The sequence below is a fragment of the Micromys minutus genome (genome assembly GCF_963924665.1).
Source record: "Micromys minutus genome assembly, chromosome: 22".
In the NCBI taxonomy this organism is placed as follows: domain Eukaryota; kingdom Metazoa; phylum Chordata; class Mammalia; order Rodentia; family Muridae; genus Micromys; species Micromys minutus.
Genome location: NC_137957.1, coordinates 5,492,862 through 5,515,468, shown reverse-complemented (window position 1 = coordinate 5,515,468; position 22,607 = coordinate 5,492,862). Strand labels below are relative to the sequence as shown.

At 36.5% G+C, this 22,607-nt stretch overlaps 1 protein-coding gene across 1 annotated transcript; it reads left to right on the top strand.

Annotated features, from left to right (window-relative positions):
* Nucleotides 1-16,667: 16,667 nt before the first annotated feature.
* Nucleotides 16,668-17,606, top strand: LOC308434731 (olfactory receptor 6C1; the record flags this gene model as incomplete). The annotated part of the gene is made up of 1 exon (XM_080935123.1): nt 16,668-17,606. One exon carries the CDS (start codon nt 16,668-16,670, stop codon nt 17,604-17,606), a length of 939 nt encoding a protein of 312 aa, XP_080791249.1.
* Between the last annotated feature and the right edge of the window lie 5,001 nt (nt 17,607-22,607).

Sequence of the window (22,607 nt, the reverse complement as noted above, 5' to 3'; positions counted from 1 at the left end):
TTAACTTTATTCTCTACTATACAGATGTATATGTTTTATCACCTTGCTAAGTCCAGGCATTTTCTAAAAATCTACACACAAGAAAGCTCCAGAGAAGCAACTCACAGATACTCCTATCCTTTCTCACAGATACAGATGCTTTTACTGGATATTCTATTTCCTATATGTTCACAGATTATTTCACAGACCCTGGGCAATAATGAAACAGCCAACAACCCAACACTGGACCAACATTTCCATACCCATTTTTTAGGTTTCCCAGAGACACATCTCCCCAAAGTCAGCAGGAAGTAGCTAAAAATCAGGACGACCCTATTCCCACTTAGCTATTGCTTCTTTCTAACTTAACACTAACCCTCAATTCCCCTCCCCATGCCCTAAATAATTTATTCTATACTATACTCATCAGGTGACTGATACCTCAGAGAGAAGGGATGCCTCAGCATGGGCCTGATGTTATATCACTTTTTACCTCACTATACCGCAACTCTACCAAACATATTCCTGGATACTCTTTTTGTATCACAAAACAAAACAGACTTTTAATGCCTATGTACAGAGGAAGGGATCCTCTAAATGCATGATCTTCCAGGGATGGGGAAATAGAATAGATTTTATGTGTTAACTTGGGATGGAAGGATGGGAACAGGAGTATCAGGTGGAAAGGTTGAGGAAAGTTTGGGTTTATCCTGGGTATACAGGGAGAGATAGATAGAACTAAAGAGCATGTAAGGGATAGAATGGAAACCTAGAACAATATGTATGCTCCCTGGAACAACAATATTGATGGAAGTACAAACTTATACAACCACTTTGGAAATAAACTTCGTGTCTTTTCACAAAAAAAAATGGGAATAGTTCTACCTGAATACAAAGCTATACCACTTCTGGGCATATACAAAAAAGATGATCTCTTATCTCACAAAGACACCTGCTCAACTATGTTTAAATCAGCTTTATTCCTAATAGCCAGACACTAAAAACAATCTAGATGTCTCTTAGCTAAAGAATGGACATAAAGAATATGGTACATCTACACAATGGAATACTATTAAGCTGTTAAAAACCAAGACACCATGAATTTTTCAGGAACATGGATGTAACTTAAGAATATCACCCTGTTTTAGTCCCTGGGAAATGTGGTGGGTTTGGTTTGTTAATAATTTTGTTCTTTCAATGGGGTTGCAGGGGAATGCCTAGGCGCTGATGTGGGAGAGGGAGGTTGGGAGAGGGAGCACCTTCATGGAGGCAATGGGAGGGGGAGGTGGGATGGGATTTGTGGAAACAGGGTAACACTGTAAATCCAGATAATATTCAATAAAAAAAGGAAAAAAAGGGATATTAACCTGAGTGAGGTAACTAAGTCCTAAAATGACATGCATAGTATATATTCTCTTAAATGTGAATATTAGCCATAAAGTACATGTACCGTACTATACTCTATATAACCAAAGAAGCTAAACAAGAAGAAAGGCAGAAGCAAGGATGCTTCAATATCACTTATAAGATGGAATAGCATAAGTATAAAAAGACAGATGGAGGGAAGGAACTGGATGAGAGAAGGAAGGGAGAGTTGAATAGAGGCGTTTAGGGTCACAAATGGGGAGGAACAGGAGAGATAGCCAGATGGCCATGAAAATTAATGGAAATCTGTAAGTGATAGTGATGGTGTACTGGCTGGCTTTGTGTCAACTTGACCTGAGCTGGAGTTATCACAGAGAAAGGAGCCTCAGTTGAGGAAATGCCTAACCTGCTTGAGTTCCAGTCCTGACTTCCTCTGGTGATGAACAGCGATATGGAAGTGTAAGCTGAATAAACCCTTTCCTCCCCAACTTGCTTCTTGGACATGATGTTTGTACAGGAATAGAAACCCCGACTAAGACAAATTGGTACCAGCATAGTGGGGTATTCTTGTGACAACCTGACCATGCTTTGGGGAGGACTGTGGAAGGACTTTGGAACTTAGAGATAGAAGAGCCATTGGCATATTAAGAACTCTGTGGCATGTTCAGTAGGAGTTTGGAAAATAATGTTGAGAACAGTGCAGAAAATGGAGGCCTGCCTTGTGAAATATCAGAGGGAAGATTAAAGACTCTTTGTTCAGAGCTGTTGCTGTTTTGGTTGGGAAGATTCTGTGGATTTGGCTAGCTTGGGCTGAAGACTCTGCTGTGACTAACAAGATACCAAAACTACTAAAACAAAACTTTTGCATTGCTGGGACTATATGTGGTGGTTGTCTGGAGCTGGGAGATTGGGGGTGATTAAGAAGAGACCAGCATCATTGAGGTGAAATCTTCTGGGAACTGTTTCCTGAGAGCACAAAGAGGATGTGTTACAGAGATAGCCAAGGATGTACCTCGTGTTGTGACTGGACTTTGTAATGTGTAAGAGTCACCCAGGTGGTACTGGTTTTGAAGGAATGAAGGGGTAATGGAGAGCGGCTGAGGTTCGGCACTGTGAAAGGCCATGAAAGGCCATTGGTGAAGGTACATCCTCAGTGGCAATTATGCCCCAGGACTGACAGTAGTGTTTTGGAGATGCCAGTACCATGAGATGACCACCAAGAATAGCAGTGGCAGGGGAGAACAGGTAGCTGGAGCCTAGAAGACAAAGTGTGTGCTACAAAGGGCAGAGCTGGAGAAGTCAGTCACTCAAGCCATTGGAGAAGCCCAGAAGTTCATAAGTGGATTCCCAGACACAGGATGGTTAGAGATTGATTTTGCTTTGACTGTGACTGTGCCCTGATATCTTTTCCTCTTGAAGGAAGAAGAGGAGCCCACAGTTTAAAGACTGAATTGTAAAAAGACTTTGATTTTTAAAAGAGACTAAATATTTTAAAGGTATTGCAATTTTAAAATATAAGAATTGGTAAAGGCTGTGGGACTCTTAAGGTTATCTAGATCTTGGGGATGACAAGAAAGTAAGGGTTGAAGCTTAATATTGATTTTTTTGCATGTCAAGTTGACAAGGGGTCAATTGTACTGGCTGGCTGTATGTCAACTTGATATGAGTTGGAGTTATTGCAGAGAAAGGAACCTCAGTTGAGGAAATGCCTCCATGAGATCCAGCTGTAAGGCATTTTCTCAACTAATGATCAAGGGGGAGAGCCCAGCCCATTTTGGGTGGTGCCATCCCTGGGCTGATAGACCTGGGTTCTATAAGAAAGCAAGTTGAGCAAACCATGGGAAGCAAGCCAGTAAGTGACATCCCTCCATGGCCTCTGCATCAGCTCCTACTTCCTGACCTGCTTGAGTTCCAGTCTTGACTTCCTCTGGTGATGAACAGCAATATGGAAGTATAAGCTGAATAAACCCTTTCCTCCCCAACTTGCTTCTTGGACATGATGTTTGTGCAGGAATAGAAACCCTGACTAAGACAGATGGGGAGGGTGAGTTTTCCAGTATGTGACAAAGACCTATGATAAACTTGGGGAGGCACTCAAGTTTCAATGGTTTAACTTTGGCTGTGGCATAGAGCATTAAGATTATGGAACCTGAAGAGGATCTGACCTGTAGCTATGGAAGGAACTCTAGTGGAGCAATAAGGACACCAACTTACCCACAAAACATTTGACTCAAAAGTTATTCTGTCTTCATGAAATGCAGGAATGAGGAATCGAGCAGAAACTGAGGGGATGGCAAACCAATAACCTGCTCATCTTGAGACCCACCCCACGGGCAAGCACAAATCCCTGACATTAGTGATAATCTGTTATGCTTGTTGTCAGGAGTCTAGTATGGCTGTCCTCTGAGAGGTTCAAACCAGCAGCTGACTGAGACAGATGCAGAGACCGAACAATGGATAAAGATTGGGGATTATTATGGAAGTCTTGGGGCCATGAGGAGGTAGGAGCTCTATAAGAATACCAACAGAGTCAACTTCTCTTAATCCTTGAAGTTCTCAGAGGCAGAATCACCAAACAAAGGGTATACACAGGGTGGACCAAGGCCACCCCTCCACATATGTCACAGATGTCATTATGATCTTTATATGGGATGGAACAAATGGAGCAGAGATATCACAAAGTCTGTTTCCTGTCTATGTGATATGTTCTCTCTGTGTTACCTTGTCTGGCCTCAGTGGGATAAAATTTGTCTAACCTCTTAGAGACTATATGTGCCAGATTAGGTGGATACCTATGCTGGGCACTCTCTCAGAAGAGAAGGTGAGGAGGGATGAAAGAAGACTGTAGGGAGAGGTAGCTAGGAAGGGGGCAGTGAGCAGGATATAAAGTGAATAAGTATTCTTTTTATCATTTTGTAGAGATACTGCTTTAACAAACATAAAATTTCTCTACAACCTCAAAAATGAATCAGTAGTTAGATGAACTATATTAAATATCTGGACTAAACACTATTTTCAAGTTATATTTCTTTCACTTATTTCTATTAATTAATGTACAAATATTTTTTACCGCTTTATTTTAAAAAACAAAGATAAATGTACAAATTTTAAGCATTTTTACATAAAAGTATAAAAAATACATTTTTGTCAGTGCTTGATTTTGTTTTTTGAAAGGTTTGATAGTGTGCATTAAGATCTTACACCTTAAATGAGCATAAAGTACATGTAACACAAGATGTAAACTGGAATTGGTCAAAGATTTCTTGGTGTGTAAGGTTAAGCATAATGTTTTTTTTTTCTTTTCTTTCTTTTTTTTTCTTTTCTTGAACTTCACATAGTCTGTGAGTTGTTTCTGGGGTGTTCAGAGCTTTCTGGGGTTAGTATCCAATTATCAGTGACTGCATATTATGTCTGTTCTTTTGTGACTGGGTTACCTCACTCAGAATGATATTCTCTAGATGCATCCATTTTCTTAATAATTTCATAAACTCATAGTTTCTGGTAGCTGAGTAGTATTCCATTGTGTAAATTTGCCACAATTTTTGTATCCATTCATCTATTGAAGGACATCTGGGTTCTTTCCAGCTTCTGGCTATTATAAATAGAGCTGCTATGAACATTGTGGTGCATGTATCTTTGTTGTATGTTGGAGCTTCTCTGGGGTATATGTCCAGAAGTGGAATTACTGGGTATACAGGTAGTATTATGTCCAATTTTCAGAGATATAGACAGACTGATTTCCAGAGTGGTTGTACCAATTTACAACCCCACCAACAGTGGAGAAATGTTCCCCTTTCTCCAAATTCTAGCCAGCATCTGCTGTCATCTGAATTTTTTACTTGGCCAATCTGACTTGTGTGAGGTGGAATCTTAGGGTTGTTTTAATTTGCATTTCCCTGATGGCTAATGATGTCGAGCACTTCATTAGATGCTTCTCAGCCATTCAATATTGCTCGATTGAGAACTTTTTGTTTAGCTCTGTACCCCAATTTTTAATAGGGTTGTTAGGTTCTCTGGTGTCTAGCTTCTTGAGTTCTTTGTATACCTTGGATATTAGGCCTCTATCTGATATGGGATTGGTAAAGATCTTTTCCCACTCTGTTGGTTGCTGTTTTATTTTCTTGACAGTGTCCTTAGCCTTACAGAAACTTTGCAATCTCATTAAGTGCCATTTGTCAATCTTTGACATTAGAGCATGAGTCATTGGTGTTCTGTTCAGGAAATTTTCTCCTGTGCCTATGTGTTCTAAGGTTTTCCCTACTTTCTCATCTAATAGTTTCAGTGTACCTGGTTTAATGTGGAGATCTTTGATCCACTTGCATTTGAGCTTTGTACAAGCAGATAAAGAAAGGGTCTATTTTCATTCTTCTGCATGCTGAGTGCCAGTTGGACCAACACCATTTGTTGAATAGGCTGTCCTTTTTCCATTGAATGTTTAGAGCTCCTTTGTCAAAAATCAGGTGACCATATATGTGAGGGCTCATTTCTGGATCTTCTATTCTCTTCCACTAATTCACGTTCCTATCTCTGTACCAGTACCATACAGATTTTAGCACAATTGTCTTGTAATATAGCTTTAGGTTAGGGATAGTGATTCCCGCAGATGTTTCCTTGTTGAGGATGTATTTCGCTATTCTAGGTCTTTAGTTAATACAGATGAAATTGCACATTGCTCTTTCCAACTCTATGAAGAACTGGATTGGTATTTTGATGGGGATTGCATTGAATCTGTTGATTGCTTTTGGTAGGATGGCCATTTTTAAAATGTTGATCCTTCCAATCCATGAGTATAGGAGATCTTTCCATTTTCTGAGATCTTTCTTGATTTCCTTCTCTAGAGATTTGAAGTTCTTGTCATAAAGATCCTTCACTTGCTTAGTTAGAGTCACACCAAGTTATTTCATAATTTTTGTGAGTATTGTGAAGGGCATCTTTCCCCTCATTTCATTCTCCATGTTTGTCCTTTGAATAGAGAAAGTCTACTGATTTGTTTGAGTTAATTTTATATTCAGCCACTTTGCTGAACTTGTTTATCAGCTGTAGAAGTTCTCTGGTGGAATTTTTGGGGTCACTTAAGTACATTATCATGTCATCTGCAAAGAGTGATGTTTTTACCTCTTCCTTTCTGATTTGTATCCCCTTGATCTCCTTTTGCTGTCTAATTTCTCCAGCCTGGACTTCCAGTACTATGTTGAATAAGTAGGGGGAGAGTGGGCAGCCTTGTCGAGTCCCTGATTTTAGTAGAATTGCTTAAATTTCCCACCATTAAGTTTGATGTTGGCTGTTGGTTTGCTGTATATTGCTTTTATTATGTTTAGTTATGGGCCTTGTATTCCTGGTCTTTCCAAGACTTTTAATATGTAGTGGTGTTGAATTTTGTCAAATGCTTTCTCAGCATCTAGTAAATAACCATCTTGTTTTTTTTTCCTTGAGTTTGTTTATATGGTGGATTACATTGATATATTTCTCTATATTAAACCATCCCTGCATCTAAGGGATGAAGCCTACTTGATCATGGTGAATGATCATTTTGATGTGTCCTTGGATTCAGTTTTCAAGTATTTTGTTGAGTGTTTTTGCATCAATGTTTATAAGTGAGTCTGGTCTGAAGTTCTCTTTCCTTGTAAGACTTTGTGTGGCTTAGGAAAGAGGGTTATTGTACCCTCAAAAATGAGTTAGGTAGTGTTTCATCTGAGTCTATTTTGTGGAATAGTTTGGAGAGTATTGGTTTTAGGTTGTCAATAAATGTCTGATAAAATTCTGTACTGAACCCATCTGTACCTGGGCTTTTTTTGGTTGGGAGGGTTTTGATGACTTCTTCTATTTCTTTAAGTGTTTTGGTATTATTTATATGGTTTACCTGGTCCTGTTTTAACTTTAGTATCTGGTATCTGTCTAGGAATTCATCCATTTCTTCACAATTTTCCAGCTTGTTTGAGTATAGGCTTTTATAGTAGAATCTGATAATTCTTGTATTTTCTCAGTTTCAGTAATTATGTTTCCACTTTCATTTCTGATTTTGTTAATTTGGATATTCTCTCTTTGCCCTCTAGTTAGTCTGGCTAAGGGTTAATCAATATTGTTACGTTTCTCAAAGAACCTCTTCTTGGTTTTGTTGATTCTTTTAATGGTTCTTTTTGTTTCTATTTGGTCTGTTTCTACCCTAAGTTTGATTATTTCTTGTTGTGTACTCCTCTTGGGTATCTGCTTTCTTTTGTTCTAGAACTTTCAACTGTCCTGTCAAGTTGCTAGTGTATGCGCTCTCCAGTTTCTTTTTGGAGGCACTCAGAGCTATGAGTTTTCCTCTCAGTCCTCCTTTCATTGCATCCCATAGGTTTGGGTATGTCGTGTTTCCATTTTTATTGAATTCTAGAAAATCCGTAATTTCTTTCTTTATTTCTTCTTTGACCTTACTCTTGTTTAATAGAGCATTGTTTAGTTTCCATGTGCATATGGGCTTTTTGTTGTCTTTGTTGTTATTGAAGGCCAGCCTTAGACCAGGGTCATCTGAAAGGATGCATGGGAGTATTTCAATCTTTTTATATCTATTGAGTTATGTTTTGTGACCAATAATGTGGTCAATTTTTGAGAAGGTGCTGTGAGGTGTTGAGAAGAAGGTGCATTCTTTCATTTTAGGATGATATGTTCTATACATATCTATTAATTTCAGTTGGTTGATAACCTCTGTTAGTATTACTGTGTCCTTGTTCATTTTCTGTTTCCATGATCTGTCCAATGGTGAGAGTGGGGTATTGAGGTCTCCCCCTATTATTGTGTGGGGTGAAATGTATATTTTGAGCTTTAGTGGGGTTTCTTTTATGAATATGTTTACCCTTGTATTTGGAGCATATATGTTAAGGATTGATAGTTCCTCCTGACAAATTTACCCTTTAATTAGTAAAAAGTGTGCTTTCTTATCTTTTTTGGTAACTTTTGGTTCAACATCTACTTATTCCATATTAGAATGGCCACTCCTGCTTGCTTCTTGGGGCCATTTGCTTGGAAGTTTTTTTCCCACCCTTTTACTCTGATATAGTGTCTATCTTTTTCTCTGCGATTAGTTTCCTGTATGTAGCAAAATGGTGGGTTTTGTTTATGTATACAATCTGATAGACTATATCTTTTTATTGGGGAATTGAGTCCATTTATGTTAACAGATACACAAGGAATAGTGGTTGCTTTTTCCTGCTATTTTTACCTTTGGAAGTAGAGTTGTGCCTGTTTGTCTTTTTTCATTTGATTTTCTTGCGTAGGAATTTTCTTGTTTTTACTAGGATGTAGTTCCTTTTGTTGTATTGGGTTTTCCACATATAATTCATTGTTGTACTGGGTTTGTGGTCTTATATTGTGTAAATTTAGTTTTGTCTTGGACTATCTTCATCTCTCCATCTATGGTGACTGAGAGTTTTGCTGGGTATAGCAGCTTGGATTGACACTTGTGCTCTCTTAGGGTCTGCATGAAGTCTGTCCAGGATCTTCTAGCTTTCATAGTCTCTGTTGAGATATCGGGTATGATTCTGATTGGTCTGCCTTTATATGTTACATGACCCTTTTCCCTTACTGCTTTTAGTATTCTTTCTTTTCTTTGGGTACTTGGCATTTTGACTATTATGTTACGGGAGGAATTTCTTTTCTGGTCTGCTCTATTTCTTGTTCTGTAGGCTTCTTTTATGCTCATGGTCATCTCATTCTTAAGGGTAGGCAAGTTTTCTTCTATGAATTTGTTGAAGATATTTACTGTGCCTCTTAGTTGATATTCTTTGCCCTCTTCTATTCGTATTATCCTTAGGTTTGATCTTCTCATTGTGTCCTGGATCTCCTGGACATTTTGGGTTAGGAGCTTTTTTGTTTTTGCATCTTCTCTGACTCTTTTCTCTATGTTTTCAGTGTTGTCTTTGGCTCCTGAGATTCTCTCTTCCATCTCTTGTAGTCTGTTGGAAATGCTTGCATCAGTGTCTACTGATTTCTTTTTTAGGATTTCTACATCTAGGGTTGTGTGTTTTAGTGTTTTCTTTAATATGTCTATTTTCATTTTAAATTCCTTCTTCCATTCCCTCACCTTTTGGTTCTGTTTTCCTGTAGTTCTTTGAGTTCTTTGAGTGTCTTTCTTGTTTCCTCTTTAAAAGCTTCTAATTCTTTATGTTTTTTCTCCTGTTCTTGTTTAAGGATATCTATCATCATCTTGAGGTATGATTTCGGGACTGAGTCTTCTTTCTCTGGAGTGTTTGGCATTCTGCTGTTTGCTGTGATGGGGGATCTGGGTTCTGGTGTTGCCAGGTTGTCTTTGTTTCCCTGGGGTAAGTTCTTTGCTTTCCTCTTGCCATCTTGTTGTCTGTGGTGATACGTTTTCTTGTTGTCAGTTATTGGTCTCGCCTTTCCCTTGTACCTGGCCTGTGTCCGTGGATCTCCCGCATGTTCCTAGTGGCAGGTGGCCTGAGCATCTATTCTGCATGCACGGGCTGCTGGCTGATAACAGACAACCCAATGCAGGGTTCCTGGTTTCCTTGATCAAGCCAGGCAGGGGCACACTTTTTGAGCGCTTCGCAGAGATCTCTCTGCTCCCTGGCTACTCGAACGTCTTCTCACCAGGCCTGTGTCCCTGGATCTCCACTGTTCCTGGTGGTGGGTGGTGCCTGTTCTGCACCCAAGGGTTGTTAGCTGGAAACAGACAGCCTGATGCAGGGTTCCTGGTTCCCTGAACCAAGGGGGGGCGCACTTTCGGAGGGCTTAGCAGAGATCTCTCTCCTCCTCTGCTACTCGGAAAGCCTTCTCACCAGGCCTGTGTTCCTGGATCTCTGCTGTTCCTGGTGGTGTACAATTATTTTCTACTTACAATTAATTTGAGTTTCATAATATTTTTATCTCCTAGATTTGCTAAAATCATATGTTATATCTGGTTTTATATACAATCCATGTTTACGTTTATGTGATGGTGTTGTTATTGTCTTACACATACCATTGTGGTCATTGTACAATTTTCAAGAGTCAGTTCTTGCCTTCTAAAACTGAGGCAGGGTCTGTCTTGTTTCTGCTTCTGTGCTTCATTCTCTTATCTTTGCCCTCAAAACTGTGGTATGCATGTTGGGGCTGTATCACCAGATCCAGTTTTTCATATGATTCAGAGGGATCAAAATTAGATTGCTAGTTTTGCATCATTAATTCTTTTACACATTGGGCCATTTACCTGACCCACTAATCTTCATTTTAGTGTTTTTATTAGTTTTGTTATTTCATAATCTCTCACATGTATACAGCAAATCTGATTATACACAATGTTTCTCTCTTTTATAAGTGTGCTATCCTTATCAACACACACCATCCCTACGAGTCTGTTTTTTACAATTTATAATATTATGTTTGATTGGTGAATCACTTAGTTTAGCCATGATTATGTATGTGACCATTATATTAGAACTAACTCTAAGCAGCTCAGTACTTAGGTACCAATCATTACTATTATTTTACCTGGAAATCTGTTTAAAATATGCTTAATTTTAAAAAGTTATGTATTCTGCTACACTGATGAAGTCAATATGGCAAGAGTACACAGTGGATAGGTGCACTGGCTACTTCTGCAGAGGACCTGAGTCCAACTCCCAGAACCTAGGGGAGCCAATGCCCTTTTCTGACTTCCATGATCAAATGTATAAGTATATATACATGTAGGCAGAACATTCATGGACTTAAAATAAAATAAATCTTAAGAAATATTTAAAAAGCAAATGAAATATACCAAATAATACTAACTATTCTAGAAAACACTTAAAAACGTCATTTTGAAGCATGACTTAACTTGTATCACATTTAATGTTTATAACTACATGAAAATCACCATTACCATTCCCTCTTTTTAAATACTCACTTCTCAGGAAAGTTGAGAAACTTGATTATAGTCACCGACTAATTGTAGGTAATATGATAACCTGATTTCAATAGCAAGCAAGGAAGAGAAAGCTAGCTTGGAGCTGTGTGGGTAAGGATGTCAAGAGGATTTGAGAAGAGTTTGCAAAATGAAAACTATGATTAGACTATATTGCACAAAACATTATTTTGAAATTGAAGCATAAAAAAATAGAGCAAAAAATCCCACGCAAAATAGTATTTCCCAGGGAAGAACATACCACCCCTTATCCAATCCTAAATAATCATCTATGAAAACATATATCATACAGACTTCACAGATTGTATTTATGTACATACATATTCCTATAAGTATATGTCTATTTGAGTAATTAATGATAAAAAGGCCATAAGTTTGAAAAAGAGTCAAGCCAGGGCACATAATTACATTTGGAGGGAAGAAAGCAAAGGTATCATATCATGTAATTATATTATAATCTCAAAAACTAGAAGAAATAATTTAAAATTAATAAAAAGTAAACAAAATAAATAATCAAAGCCCCATATTCATGTTTTCCTTTATCATTTTAGAAAGCATTTGCTAAAGTCTTGTGCAACATTATTGGACCTTAATAATCCAACATTAGTATATTTATGGCCTCCTCAAGGAAGATGACCATAATATATTTGACACATAAATTGTAACATTAATTCATTATCATTGAGTGTCCCCAAGCTTCTTTTTCCAGTTTTGATAACAGTGAAATTACGGTTGATATTCCCTAGTGTTTTATGTGCATTCCTCTGCTGGTAATTTTGACTCAGTGAATTGGTCCCTTGAGTCAATTGCAGGGTAAATGGATAAAACTTTAAGTACTTTTTGCAACATAAAATATATTAACAAACCATGATTATTTTAAATTATCTCCTGAAACTGTTTCTGTGTCCACCTTCATCCTTTCTTATCACTCAGCCTTCAAAGGAATAAACTCACTTTGGATAAAATGAGAAAATGTAGATAGAAAGCATTTACAATGAATCCCAAACTCATTTCCTGAGGAAGGAAGTTTTTAAAGGAATAGCAAAGGATGATGCATCCACTCTTCTAGCAGTTCTGAGAAGCTATACGACATCACACGTAAGTTGATCACAAAGAGGGAAGTGGAAGTCTCGAAAAGTTAAACATCGATGCAGAGCTCAACTTTGTCAGATTTAAGATTTACTGTAATTATATTTTGAAATGTGGCATGACTGCTTATGCAAATTTATACTTTTTTCTGTTAGTTAAAAGGAAAGATTCCTTATTTCCACAGTTTTCATTCTGTTTTTGACAGGCATTTAGTGCTCTTTTGAAGAAATATTCTTTAGTTTTAGGCAGTATGTTGACATATGACATTTGACATTTGTATAAATTAATGAAAAACATCAAGCCTGATTCTCCATTGAGAATCAGAATAAAATTCTTGTCAAAATTGAGAATTTATTTATTTTAAATGAAGTACACATAAGGGAATTTAGGCTTTGTTGGTATATAACTTAGACCTTCATGAAGAATTACTTACTTTCTAACATCTCTGTGAAACTTATTCTTGCAATTCATTTTTTTCTCTTCTAGCATTATTCTTAATAGATCATAGTTTTTTAGCTTTCAAAAACACTGACAATATGAGTTTTAGTATTAAACATAACTCAATAGTCTCTTGCTCTCTACATAAAAGGCTTTTCTTCTAGATATATAAACGACTATTAATGTTGACAATTGATCTTTTTTTACTATTATTGAAAATAATTAATTTATTCTATTCATATTTTCTGGAATGAAAAACACAGATATCTGTGAAAGTAGTAAAAAGATAATTTGGTAAAAATAAGTCTAATTATTCAGTGAGTTCTGAGAAGTCTGCTAAACTCAAATTAAAAAAAAATGGTCTCAAAAGAATCCTTATGACATGATCCAGACTGTGCAGTGAGAGCATACTGATATAAGAATATTTTTATTATATGTTGTTTACTTATTTGGATATTTAAATCTTTTGTTAATGATATAGTTTGATTATATTCTTTCCCATCACTTAACTCATCCTTTTTCCTCTCTACATTCCTATTCAACTTCACATACATAGATTAAGTTTTTTTTTACAGTTTGAAGCTGAGCTAGATATTACTCATACCTTGAATTAAATATTCTTTCCTATCCTCCAAAATTATAAATAACTCTTTAATATTTGAATGTGTAAAGAATTAAGACAATGTGATCAATTAAATATGTTAGAAGATGTGCTTTGTATAATTTTTCTGATACTTTTTTTTCTAATGAGGGTTTACTGAAAAAATAGATAAATATAGAGAAAGATGAGAAAAAAAACTGGTCTTTCAAAGTTAATGAATTATGGATAAAAATGATCATTCATTGTATTACTAACAATATTCAAATACATATACCAAAATTAAATTGCATTAAGTCAAATTCACTAACATATCTCTCCAAAGAGCATTTTTTAACCTTTAAATCTAATATACTTTCCAATACAGTTTCTCCCCACGAATTTTATATAGAGTGCCCATAGTTTACCTAGGTTATTCTAAATGTAATTGTCATTTGTTTCATGGGATAGACTTGGAAAAGGCATGATTTGAGGATATTTTCATAATAAAAATACAGAAAATTAATTGCAATATTGATACTGAACCAACATTATTATCGTTAATTTTTAATTTTAATTTTTCAGATTCATTAGAAGGTAAGTAAGGCATGGTTTTGATGAAATAGGTTGGAAGGAAATGAGATGTTAATAACATGACCCATGTCTTGAGAGATGGCTCTGTGATTAAGAGCACTGGCTGCTCTTCCATAGGTTCTGAGTTCAAATTTCAATAGTTTCATGGCAGCTCACAAATTTCTAAAGGGAGATCTGAAGATCTCTATGGCAGGCAGGCATACATACACACAGATAGAGTACTCATATACATAAAAATAAATAAATAAACACATAAATAAGCAAATAAATAAATTTTTAAATAAATAAATGACCTAAACTGTTTAACATTCTGACCTAAACAGTTGAGTGAAATGCTTGAAATAATCTTTATTCTCAAGAGAAATACATTGTTGGTATAATTTAGTGGTCTAAGAATCTATGAATTTTTAGAATTTTTATCAAATCCATTCATTTGACAAACAAATCCTATCCACCAAGTTCTTATACATGTTCTTATATAAAAATATATTACAACAGCCCCTGAGCTGGGTATTGAATCACCTACTTACAAGAAGTAATTTTGTAGTTTTCTTAAGCCTGTTTTTCTGACCTTTGAAGATTGGTATAGAAATGTTTCTTTTTCTTTTTTAATTTTTTATTGGGGAAGGAATGTTCTCATTTAGCAATACCTACAAAGACATTTCTTTACAGCTCTCCCTGTGGTCTTTCCCAGCTCTAATCCACAGGGGAAACGTGAATAATTACACTGATACCTGTAAATCTTAATATTAAAGAACATGTAAGATGAAAAGTAGATTTACCTGAAAGAAAATAAAATATGATGTATTGATGGATTTTTCATATTCAAAATAGCACTAATCTAATGTATATTTACATATTATCATTTTAATTCTAAAAACACATTTTACTCATTAACAATTGTACATTTGAAATATATGGCCAACAGTTGGGAGCAAGCAACTTTGTCAGTCGTCTCAAGTGTTAGCATGTGACTCTTATAGTTTCAAAAATAATCTTTCAATAAATCAGAAATTTCAGTATTATGATTTTTTATCCAGACTTCTAACACTTGTCATACTCTATGATGTAAATAATTAAAATTTATATTAAGGGATAATGTACACTAATTTTAATATAAATTACAAAGAGCTACAGAATGGGAAATTCAAAAAATAAAAATAATTTTTAAAGGTCAGCTCCTCCAGTTCTGGAACAAGCATCATAGACTCACACATGGATGATTCCCAGTTAAGAACAAATTTTGCACTGAAAATAGGCTATGCCATGAGAGATTATTCAAAGGGATAACATAAAGTATTGTGTATGTATGTATATATATATATATATATATATATATATATATATATATATACATATACTTGTAATTATTTTAACTTTAGTTTCTATTTTTAAATATGAGTCTTCATATCATTTTACTATAAGAATGTCACCTAAAGATGGGAATCAAATGTTATCTATTTGATAATGAGATATATTTTGAGCTAGGTATTTAAAAAGTAACATAACTTTAATCAAAACCAGAGAAGCAGTAAAGTAAAACAAATAATATTAAACAATTTATTTTAAATTATATATATGTGTTTGTCTATATTATATATTTCATAATACACATTTCATTTGAAATATTTTTAAAACAGATTTTTAAACATGTGCTTATGCATATTGAATAAAGTAAATGATTGAAAAAAAAAACACATAATACAAAGGTCAAAATAAATAATACACATACACATATATCATAGAGAAGGGAAATATGCTGAGTGAATAAATATAAGTGAATATTAACCGGGCAAATTCTTCCTTTAAGCAAACATTATGCTAAGCATGACCCATATTTAAATAGTTTTAATAGCCAAATCATTTCCTTTTGTGAATGAACTACATCACATAGGAGTTGATGGGAATGCACAGCATGGTCGAGTCTGTGAACAAGAATGGATGTAAGGTATGATGTGTGGAGACTGCTAATGTCATGGAAATAAAAGAGTGAGAAAACCTGTTCAGTTGTCATTACGCTGAGCTACACATACTCATAATCATGATCACATAGATATAATTTTCAAATGTGTAACATACATTAACACTTATAACTTAAAGTTGCACTGTGATGCTGACTTGTCTGTAGAAGAAACTGTATGTTTACATGATGGAAAAATTGGGCAAAGGGGGCTAACTGACTTTTAGGCTAGTGAGTAGTTCAGATTCAACACAAAGTATCCTTAACACGTCCTGGGTGTATATCAGTGGCAAGATCATCCAACTTCCAATGAAAAGTAAAACCCTCTTTCTAACGGCATCAATTGGATATGTACCTTGGAACCGGGCCACAAGAATATATGCCAAGTTTGTAGTTTGTATTTGGGGAACTTCCATCCTGTTCTCACACTAATTGTACTAAGTCAACATCACTGCTGAACTGTCTTAGAGTACTTTTCTCTCAACTTCTGCAAAACAATATTTTTCATAATTTTCTTGCTCATTCAGATGAGAGGTATTGCATTTCATGTTTGATTCCAAACTTTGTCAAACTGCCTTGAATGTGGAGGTGTCCTCTGTACAAAGAAAGGTAATTGAAGAATCACTCATATTGAAGAGCTTTAAATTTCCCCTAGAGGTGGAGACAGCATATGGCTGAACAATATCACAGCCCCTTGTTTGGGTTTTCACTAATCCTCAGTTCTACTTAATTCTTTCTGGTTTTGTTCTTAGATCTGGCAGAATGAAAAAAAGAGTAACTGCAGAATGAGGAACCAAACAGAAACCACAGAGTTTATTCTTCTGGGATTGTCAGATGACCCAAAGCTCCAAGTTGTGATCTTCGTCTTCCTCTTCATCACCTACACACTCAGCATTGCAGGAAACCTGACCATAATCACTCTCACCTTGCTGGATTCTCACCTCCAGACCCCCATGTATTTCTTCCTCAGGAATTTCTCTATTTTAGAAATATCCTTCACAACTGCAACCATACCCAAGTTCTTGGCCACCATTATCTCAGGGGATAAAACCATTTCCTTCAACAACTGCATAGCTCAGTTATTTTTTTTCATCCTTTTGGGAGTTACTGAATTTTACCTTCTAGCTGCCATGTCCTATGACCGTTATGTTGCCATCTGCAAGCCCCTGCATTACCTGACCATCATGAGTCAGAAGGTCTGCACAATGCTTGTATTTGCCTCCTGGCTAGTTTCTTTCTTAATCATCTTCCCTGCACTCATGCTGGTTCTACAGCTTGATTACTGTGGATCCAATATCATTGATCACTATACCTGTGATTATTTCCCCTTGCTTCAACTTTCCTGTTCAGACACAAAGTTCCTGGAGAGAATGGGGTTTTCCTGTGCTGTCTTTACCCTAATGTTAACTTTGGTGTTAATATTTCTGTCCTACACCTATATCATCAGAACAATTGTGAAGATTCCTTCTGCTAGTCAAAGGTCAAAGGCCTTTTCAACGTGTTCTTCCCATATGATTGTCATCTCCATCTCTTATGGCAGTTGCATTTTTATGTATATTAAACCTTCAGCAGAAGATAGAGCATCTTTGACCAAGGGAGTTGCCATACTAAATACCTCAGTGGCCCCCATGCTAAACCCCTTCATTTATAGCCTGAGGAATCAGCAAGTTAGGCAAGCCTTTATAAACATGGCAAGGAAGATGGTATTTTTCACAAGTACATGAAATGATGTGGCTTGTGAATGAGAGGTACATTAAAAGCCAAGTAAAATAAGAAAATAGAATAAATGACAAAGTAACAAAATAGCTCTCTATCCTTGATATTCCAATGAAAATTGCTTTCCTAAATAGTTTTAACACAGTTTTGATTTGTCAAGGATTATCATTTGCACTGCATAATCAATTGATGTGTACTAATAAATTTTTGGCAAGCTCATCTAATCATTTTTATTGGATTTTTAATTTACCTTTCAAATGTAAATAAAAGAATCTATCATGTAAATATCTAAAATGTAAATATCTATAAAACGTTTTATAGATATTCCAAACTCACCTTGCCTTTTAAAAGATTTTAATGCCAAATAGAAAAATATCCATAAATAAAATTTACAGTATTTTTTATATTAGCCAAGACGTGTTATCTGATGCTCATTTTCTTTTTTAAAAAAAGATTTATTCATTTAATGTATATAAGTGCACTGTAGCTGTCTTCAGACACACCAGAAGAGAGAATCAGATCCCATTACAGATGGTTGTTAACCACCATGTGGTTGCTGGGATTTGAATTCAGGACCTACAGAAGAGAAATCAGTGCTTTTATGTCGCGCCCAACCTTGACCAGCAAGGAAGACACAACCCAGGGAAGATCTTTGAGCAGTTTATTCAGGTTCCTTTAACAAGCTTCTGCTTCTGTTTCTGCCTTGGTCTCTGCTCCCGGGGGAGGGAAGGGAGCAGGTTAAATACTCTAGACTGGCAAACCATAAGCTGCCAGGTGGGTAATGCAGATAGGTTGTAACCATGCTCCAAGTTAAGGAGCCAGGCAAGTGCGTCCAAATAAGGAGTTGTTTATCACTGGGAGCACTCGCCATCCGGAAGGCGGAGGGCAGAGGTCGGCGCCATCTTTCGGGTGCTGCACAGGCAGCTCCCTACACTTTTAACCACTGAGCCATCTCTCCAGCCCACTTATTTTTATAAGTTATGCTTCAGTGATTTGATTATTGATGAGTCATCATAGACTATTCGTTATTTAAACTTTAGGTGTAAATGCTAAATAAACATTGATGTGATTAAATTCCTACATGTTCACAATACAAATAAATTAGCATCATTTCCCTAAATGTAACTGATATATATATATATATCTGTGTGTGTGTGTGTGTGTGTGTGTGTGTGTGTGTAATCTGTGTGTGTATGTGAATATATAAATAGATAAAATAGTAGACAATATCACACAACACAAATGTTGTTTAAAAATAGTGAAGAATTGGCCATTATATTCAGGATTCAAGTTTGCTTTTACAGAGTCTATCAACAGAAAGCAATATCTTGAATACTAGCAGACAAATATTTAATATTTAAAATTATATTTGTGTGTATGCCTGTCTCAAAACTGCTCTAGAATTTGAATATAAAAATCACCAAAGTCATTAAGAATTCATAGATTTATTATAAATATGTATATGAACATATATGAATGTATTTGCATATATACACTTCATATCATACTTTCAAAAAGTTTGAATTATGATATCTATTTAACTTATAACATTGCTTAATACCATTTAAAGCCATGATTTATATAAATAAATATTCAGTAGCCAAACTCTTTAAGAATACAGTGCTTGCAGAAGTCCTGACTTCAGCTGACACCCAGTTGGCTGTAATCCTGGTTGCAAAGGTACAAAACTACTGTCTTGTATTGCCCCCTGAACTCATGCACACATAAGAACACAGAACCTTCCCCACACATGCACATAATTAAAATAATAAAAATGAATCTTAAAACATCTATAAAACTTCCATGTGCATGGAGTGATTGTTAGTGTTCTGACATGACTAAAAGCTTCATATGCTGAAGGGTTGGTTTCACAATGGAGTACTATCAAGGTCTGTTTATATCTTGAGAAATATCTTAGAAATGGATTGATCTAGTGAAGGTTTGTGGATCATGTAAGTAATTTACCAAGAGTGAATATGATACCAAGTATCATGGGGTCCCTCTTGTAGGTTCTTTATTTTCTTTACAAAAAAACTTGAAAGAAGTCAGGTTCTTAATGAAAATCTGGGGGGAGGGAGAGGGAGGAAGAGGGAGGAAGGGAGGGATGGAGGGTGGGAGGGAGAGAGAGAGAGAGAGAGAAAGAGAGAGAGAAAGAGAGAGAGAGAGAGAGAGAGAGAGAGAGAGAGAGAGAGAGAGAGAGAGAGAGAGAGAGAGAGAGATTGAGCAGGTCCAGAAAAATTTCAAATATAGAGAAAATAAAAGTATATATTTTTCATGTTAGAACACAGAAAAATGAGCAAACTAAACCATGAGAATCTGTGAGCAACTGCAGGAAGTGAGGCTTCTGAGGTGTATAAACATGTCTCATTAAAGGGACAGCAATCTTTGCTCTCATTTTGATGTTGTTAGAAATGGTCAAAGAAATGGCTTTTTAAAATTATTATTTTATTTATTTAAAATCCAGGAGTTACCTCCCTCAAGCTACCCCCTTCCACAGTTCCTCATCCCGTTCCTCCTTCCCTTGTCTTCAAGAGAATGTTTTCCCACTCCCAGCCCACCCCTCTCCCTGGTGTTTTAGGTCTCTCCAGGGTAAGTCACACCTTACCACATTGAGGCCAGACCATTCAGTCCTTTGCTATTTATGTATCAGGGCCTTGGAGCAGCAGCTCATATATGCTGCCTGGTTGTTCACTCAGTCTCTTGGAGCTCCCAGGCGTCCTGGTTAGTTGAGAATGCTGTTCTTCCTTTGGGGTCACTGTCTTCTTCAATTTCATCCATCCTTCCCTTAATTCAACCATAGCAGTGCCCAACTTCAGTTGAATGGTTGGGGGTAAGTATCTGCTTCTATCTAAGTTAGAAGCTGGTAGGGCCTCTCAGAGGACAGCCATGCTAGGCTCCTGTCTGCAAGCACACCATAGCACCAGTAATAGTGTCAGTCTTTAGTGTTTCCCCATGAGGTGGATCCCAAGTTGCATCAGTCACTAAACTATCTTTCCCTTGGTCTCTTCTCCAACATTGTCCCTGCAGTTCTTTTAGACAGGAAAACTTCTGGGTTAAAAATTTTGACTGTGGGTTGGTAACAGCATCTCTCCTCTTGAGGTCCTGTCTCTCTACTGAAGATGGACTCTTCATGTTCCCTCTCCCCACTGTTGGGCATTTCATCTAAGGTCACTCCCATTACGTCCTGATAGTCTCTCATCCTCCAGGTCTTTGGTACTTTCTAGAGGGTCTTCCCACATCCCAGTTTCTGATGCTGCATATTTTCATTAATTCTGCTGGCCATCTGAGCTTCTCTCCTGTTCCCCACATCCCATACCTGATCCTGTTCCCCCTTTCCCTTCCCTGTCCACTCTTCCACCCAAGTCTCTCCCTCTTTCTGTCTCCCATAATTATTTTCTTCCACCTACTGAGTTGAACTGAAATATCCTCCCTTGGCCTTTCTGCTTGTTAAACTTCTTAAATTATGTGGGTTATTTCCTAGGTATTTCATACCTTTTGGTTAATATCTACTTATTAGTGAGTATATACAATGTATGTCCTTTTGGGTGGGGGTTACCTTACTCAGGATGATGTTTTCTAGTTTCATCCATTTGTCTGTGAAACTCGTGTCCTTGTTTGTAATAGCTGAATAGTATTCCATTGTGTAAGTGAACCCCATTTTCTGTATCCAATCTTTGTTTGAGGGACATCTGGGTTGTTTCAAGCTTCTGGCTATTACAAATTAGGCTGCTATGGACAACGTGTCCTTATGGTATGGTGGGCATCATTTGGGTATATGCCCAAGAGTATAAAACTGGATCTTCAGGTAGATGTATTTCCAGTTTTCTGAGGCACCTTCAGATTGATTTCCAGAGTGGTTGTACCAGTTTGCAATCCCAGGGTCATTTTAATTTGCATTTCCCTGATCACTAAAATTTTCGAACATTTCTTTAAGTGCTTCTCAGCCCTTTGAGACTCTGTGGTGTAAATTCTCTGTTTAGTTCTATACCCTGTTTTTTAATTGGGTTGCCTGGGGTTTTGGTGGTTAGCTTCTTGAGTTCTTTATAATTTTAGCTATTACTTCTCTATCACATGAAGGGTTAGTAAAGATTTTTTCCCAATATTTAGGTTGCTGGTTTGTCCTATTGCCTATGTCCTTTGCCTTATAGAAACTTACCAGTTTTATGAGGTCCTATTCTTGATGTTAGAGCATGAGCCATTGGCGTTCTATTTAGGAAATTTCCTCCAGTGCCAATGAGTTTGAGGCTCTTTCCCACTTTCTCTTCTGTTAGATTAAATGTATCTGGTTTATAATGAGGTCCTTGATCCATTTAGGCTTGACCTTTGTGCAAGGTGACAAATATTTATCTCTTTTCATTTTTCTACATACAGACTGCCAGTGAAACCAGCACCAGTTATTGAAGATGTTTTTTCCCATTGTATATTTTTGGCTTCTTTGTCAAAAATCAAGTGTCTATAAGTATGTGGTTTTATTTCTGGGTCTTCAATTTTGTTTTATTGATCCATTGTCTGTCTCTGTACCAATACCATGCTGTTTTTGCTCTGTAGTATAGCTTGAGGTCAGGGATGGTGATTCCTCCAGAAGTTATTTTATTGTTAAGAACTGTTTTTGCTCTTCTGAGTTTTTGGTTTTTCCAGATAAATTTGAGAATTGCTCTTTCCATATCTTTGAAAAATTGTGTTGGAATTTTGATGGGGATTGCACTGACTGTAGATTGCTTTTGGTACAATAGCTATTTTTACTCGTTTTTGTTAGTTTGTTTTGTTTTTGATACAGAGTCTCTCTACATAGTCCTGGATATCCTAGAACTTGCTATATAGACCAGACTTACCTTAAATGCAGAGACTTCTGCCTGAGTCTGCCTCCTAGGTGCTGGGATTAGAGGCTCGAGTCACTATACCTGACTTATTATTATTTTTTGAGACAAGGTCTCATTTAGCTCAGATTTACACTAAACTTGGTGCATAACTGAAATTACAGGTATATGCCATCATTCCTAACAATATAT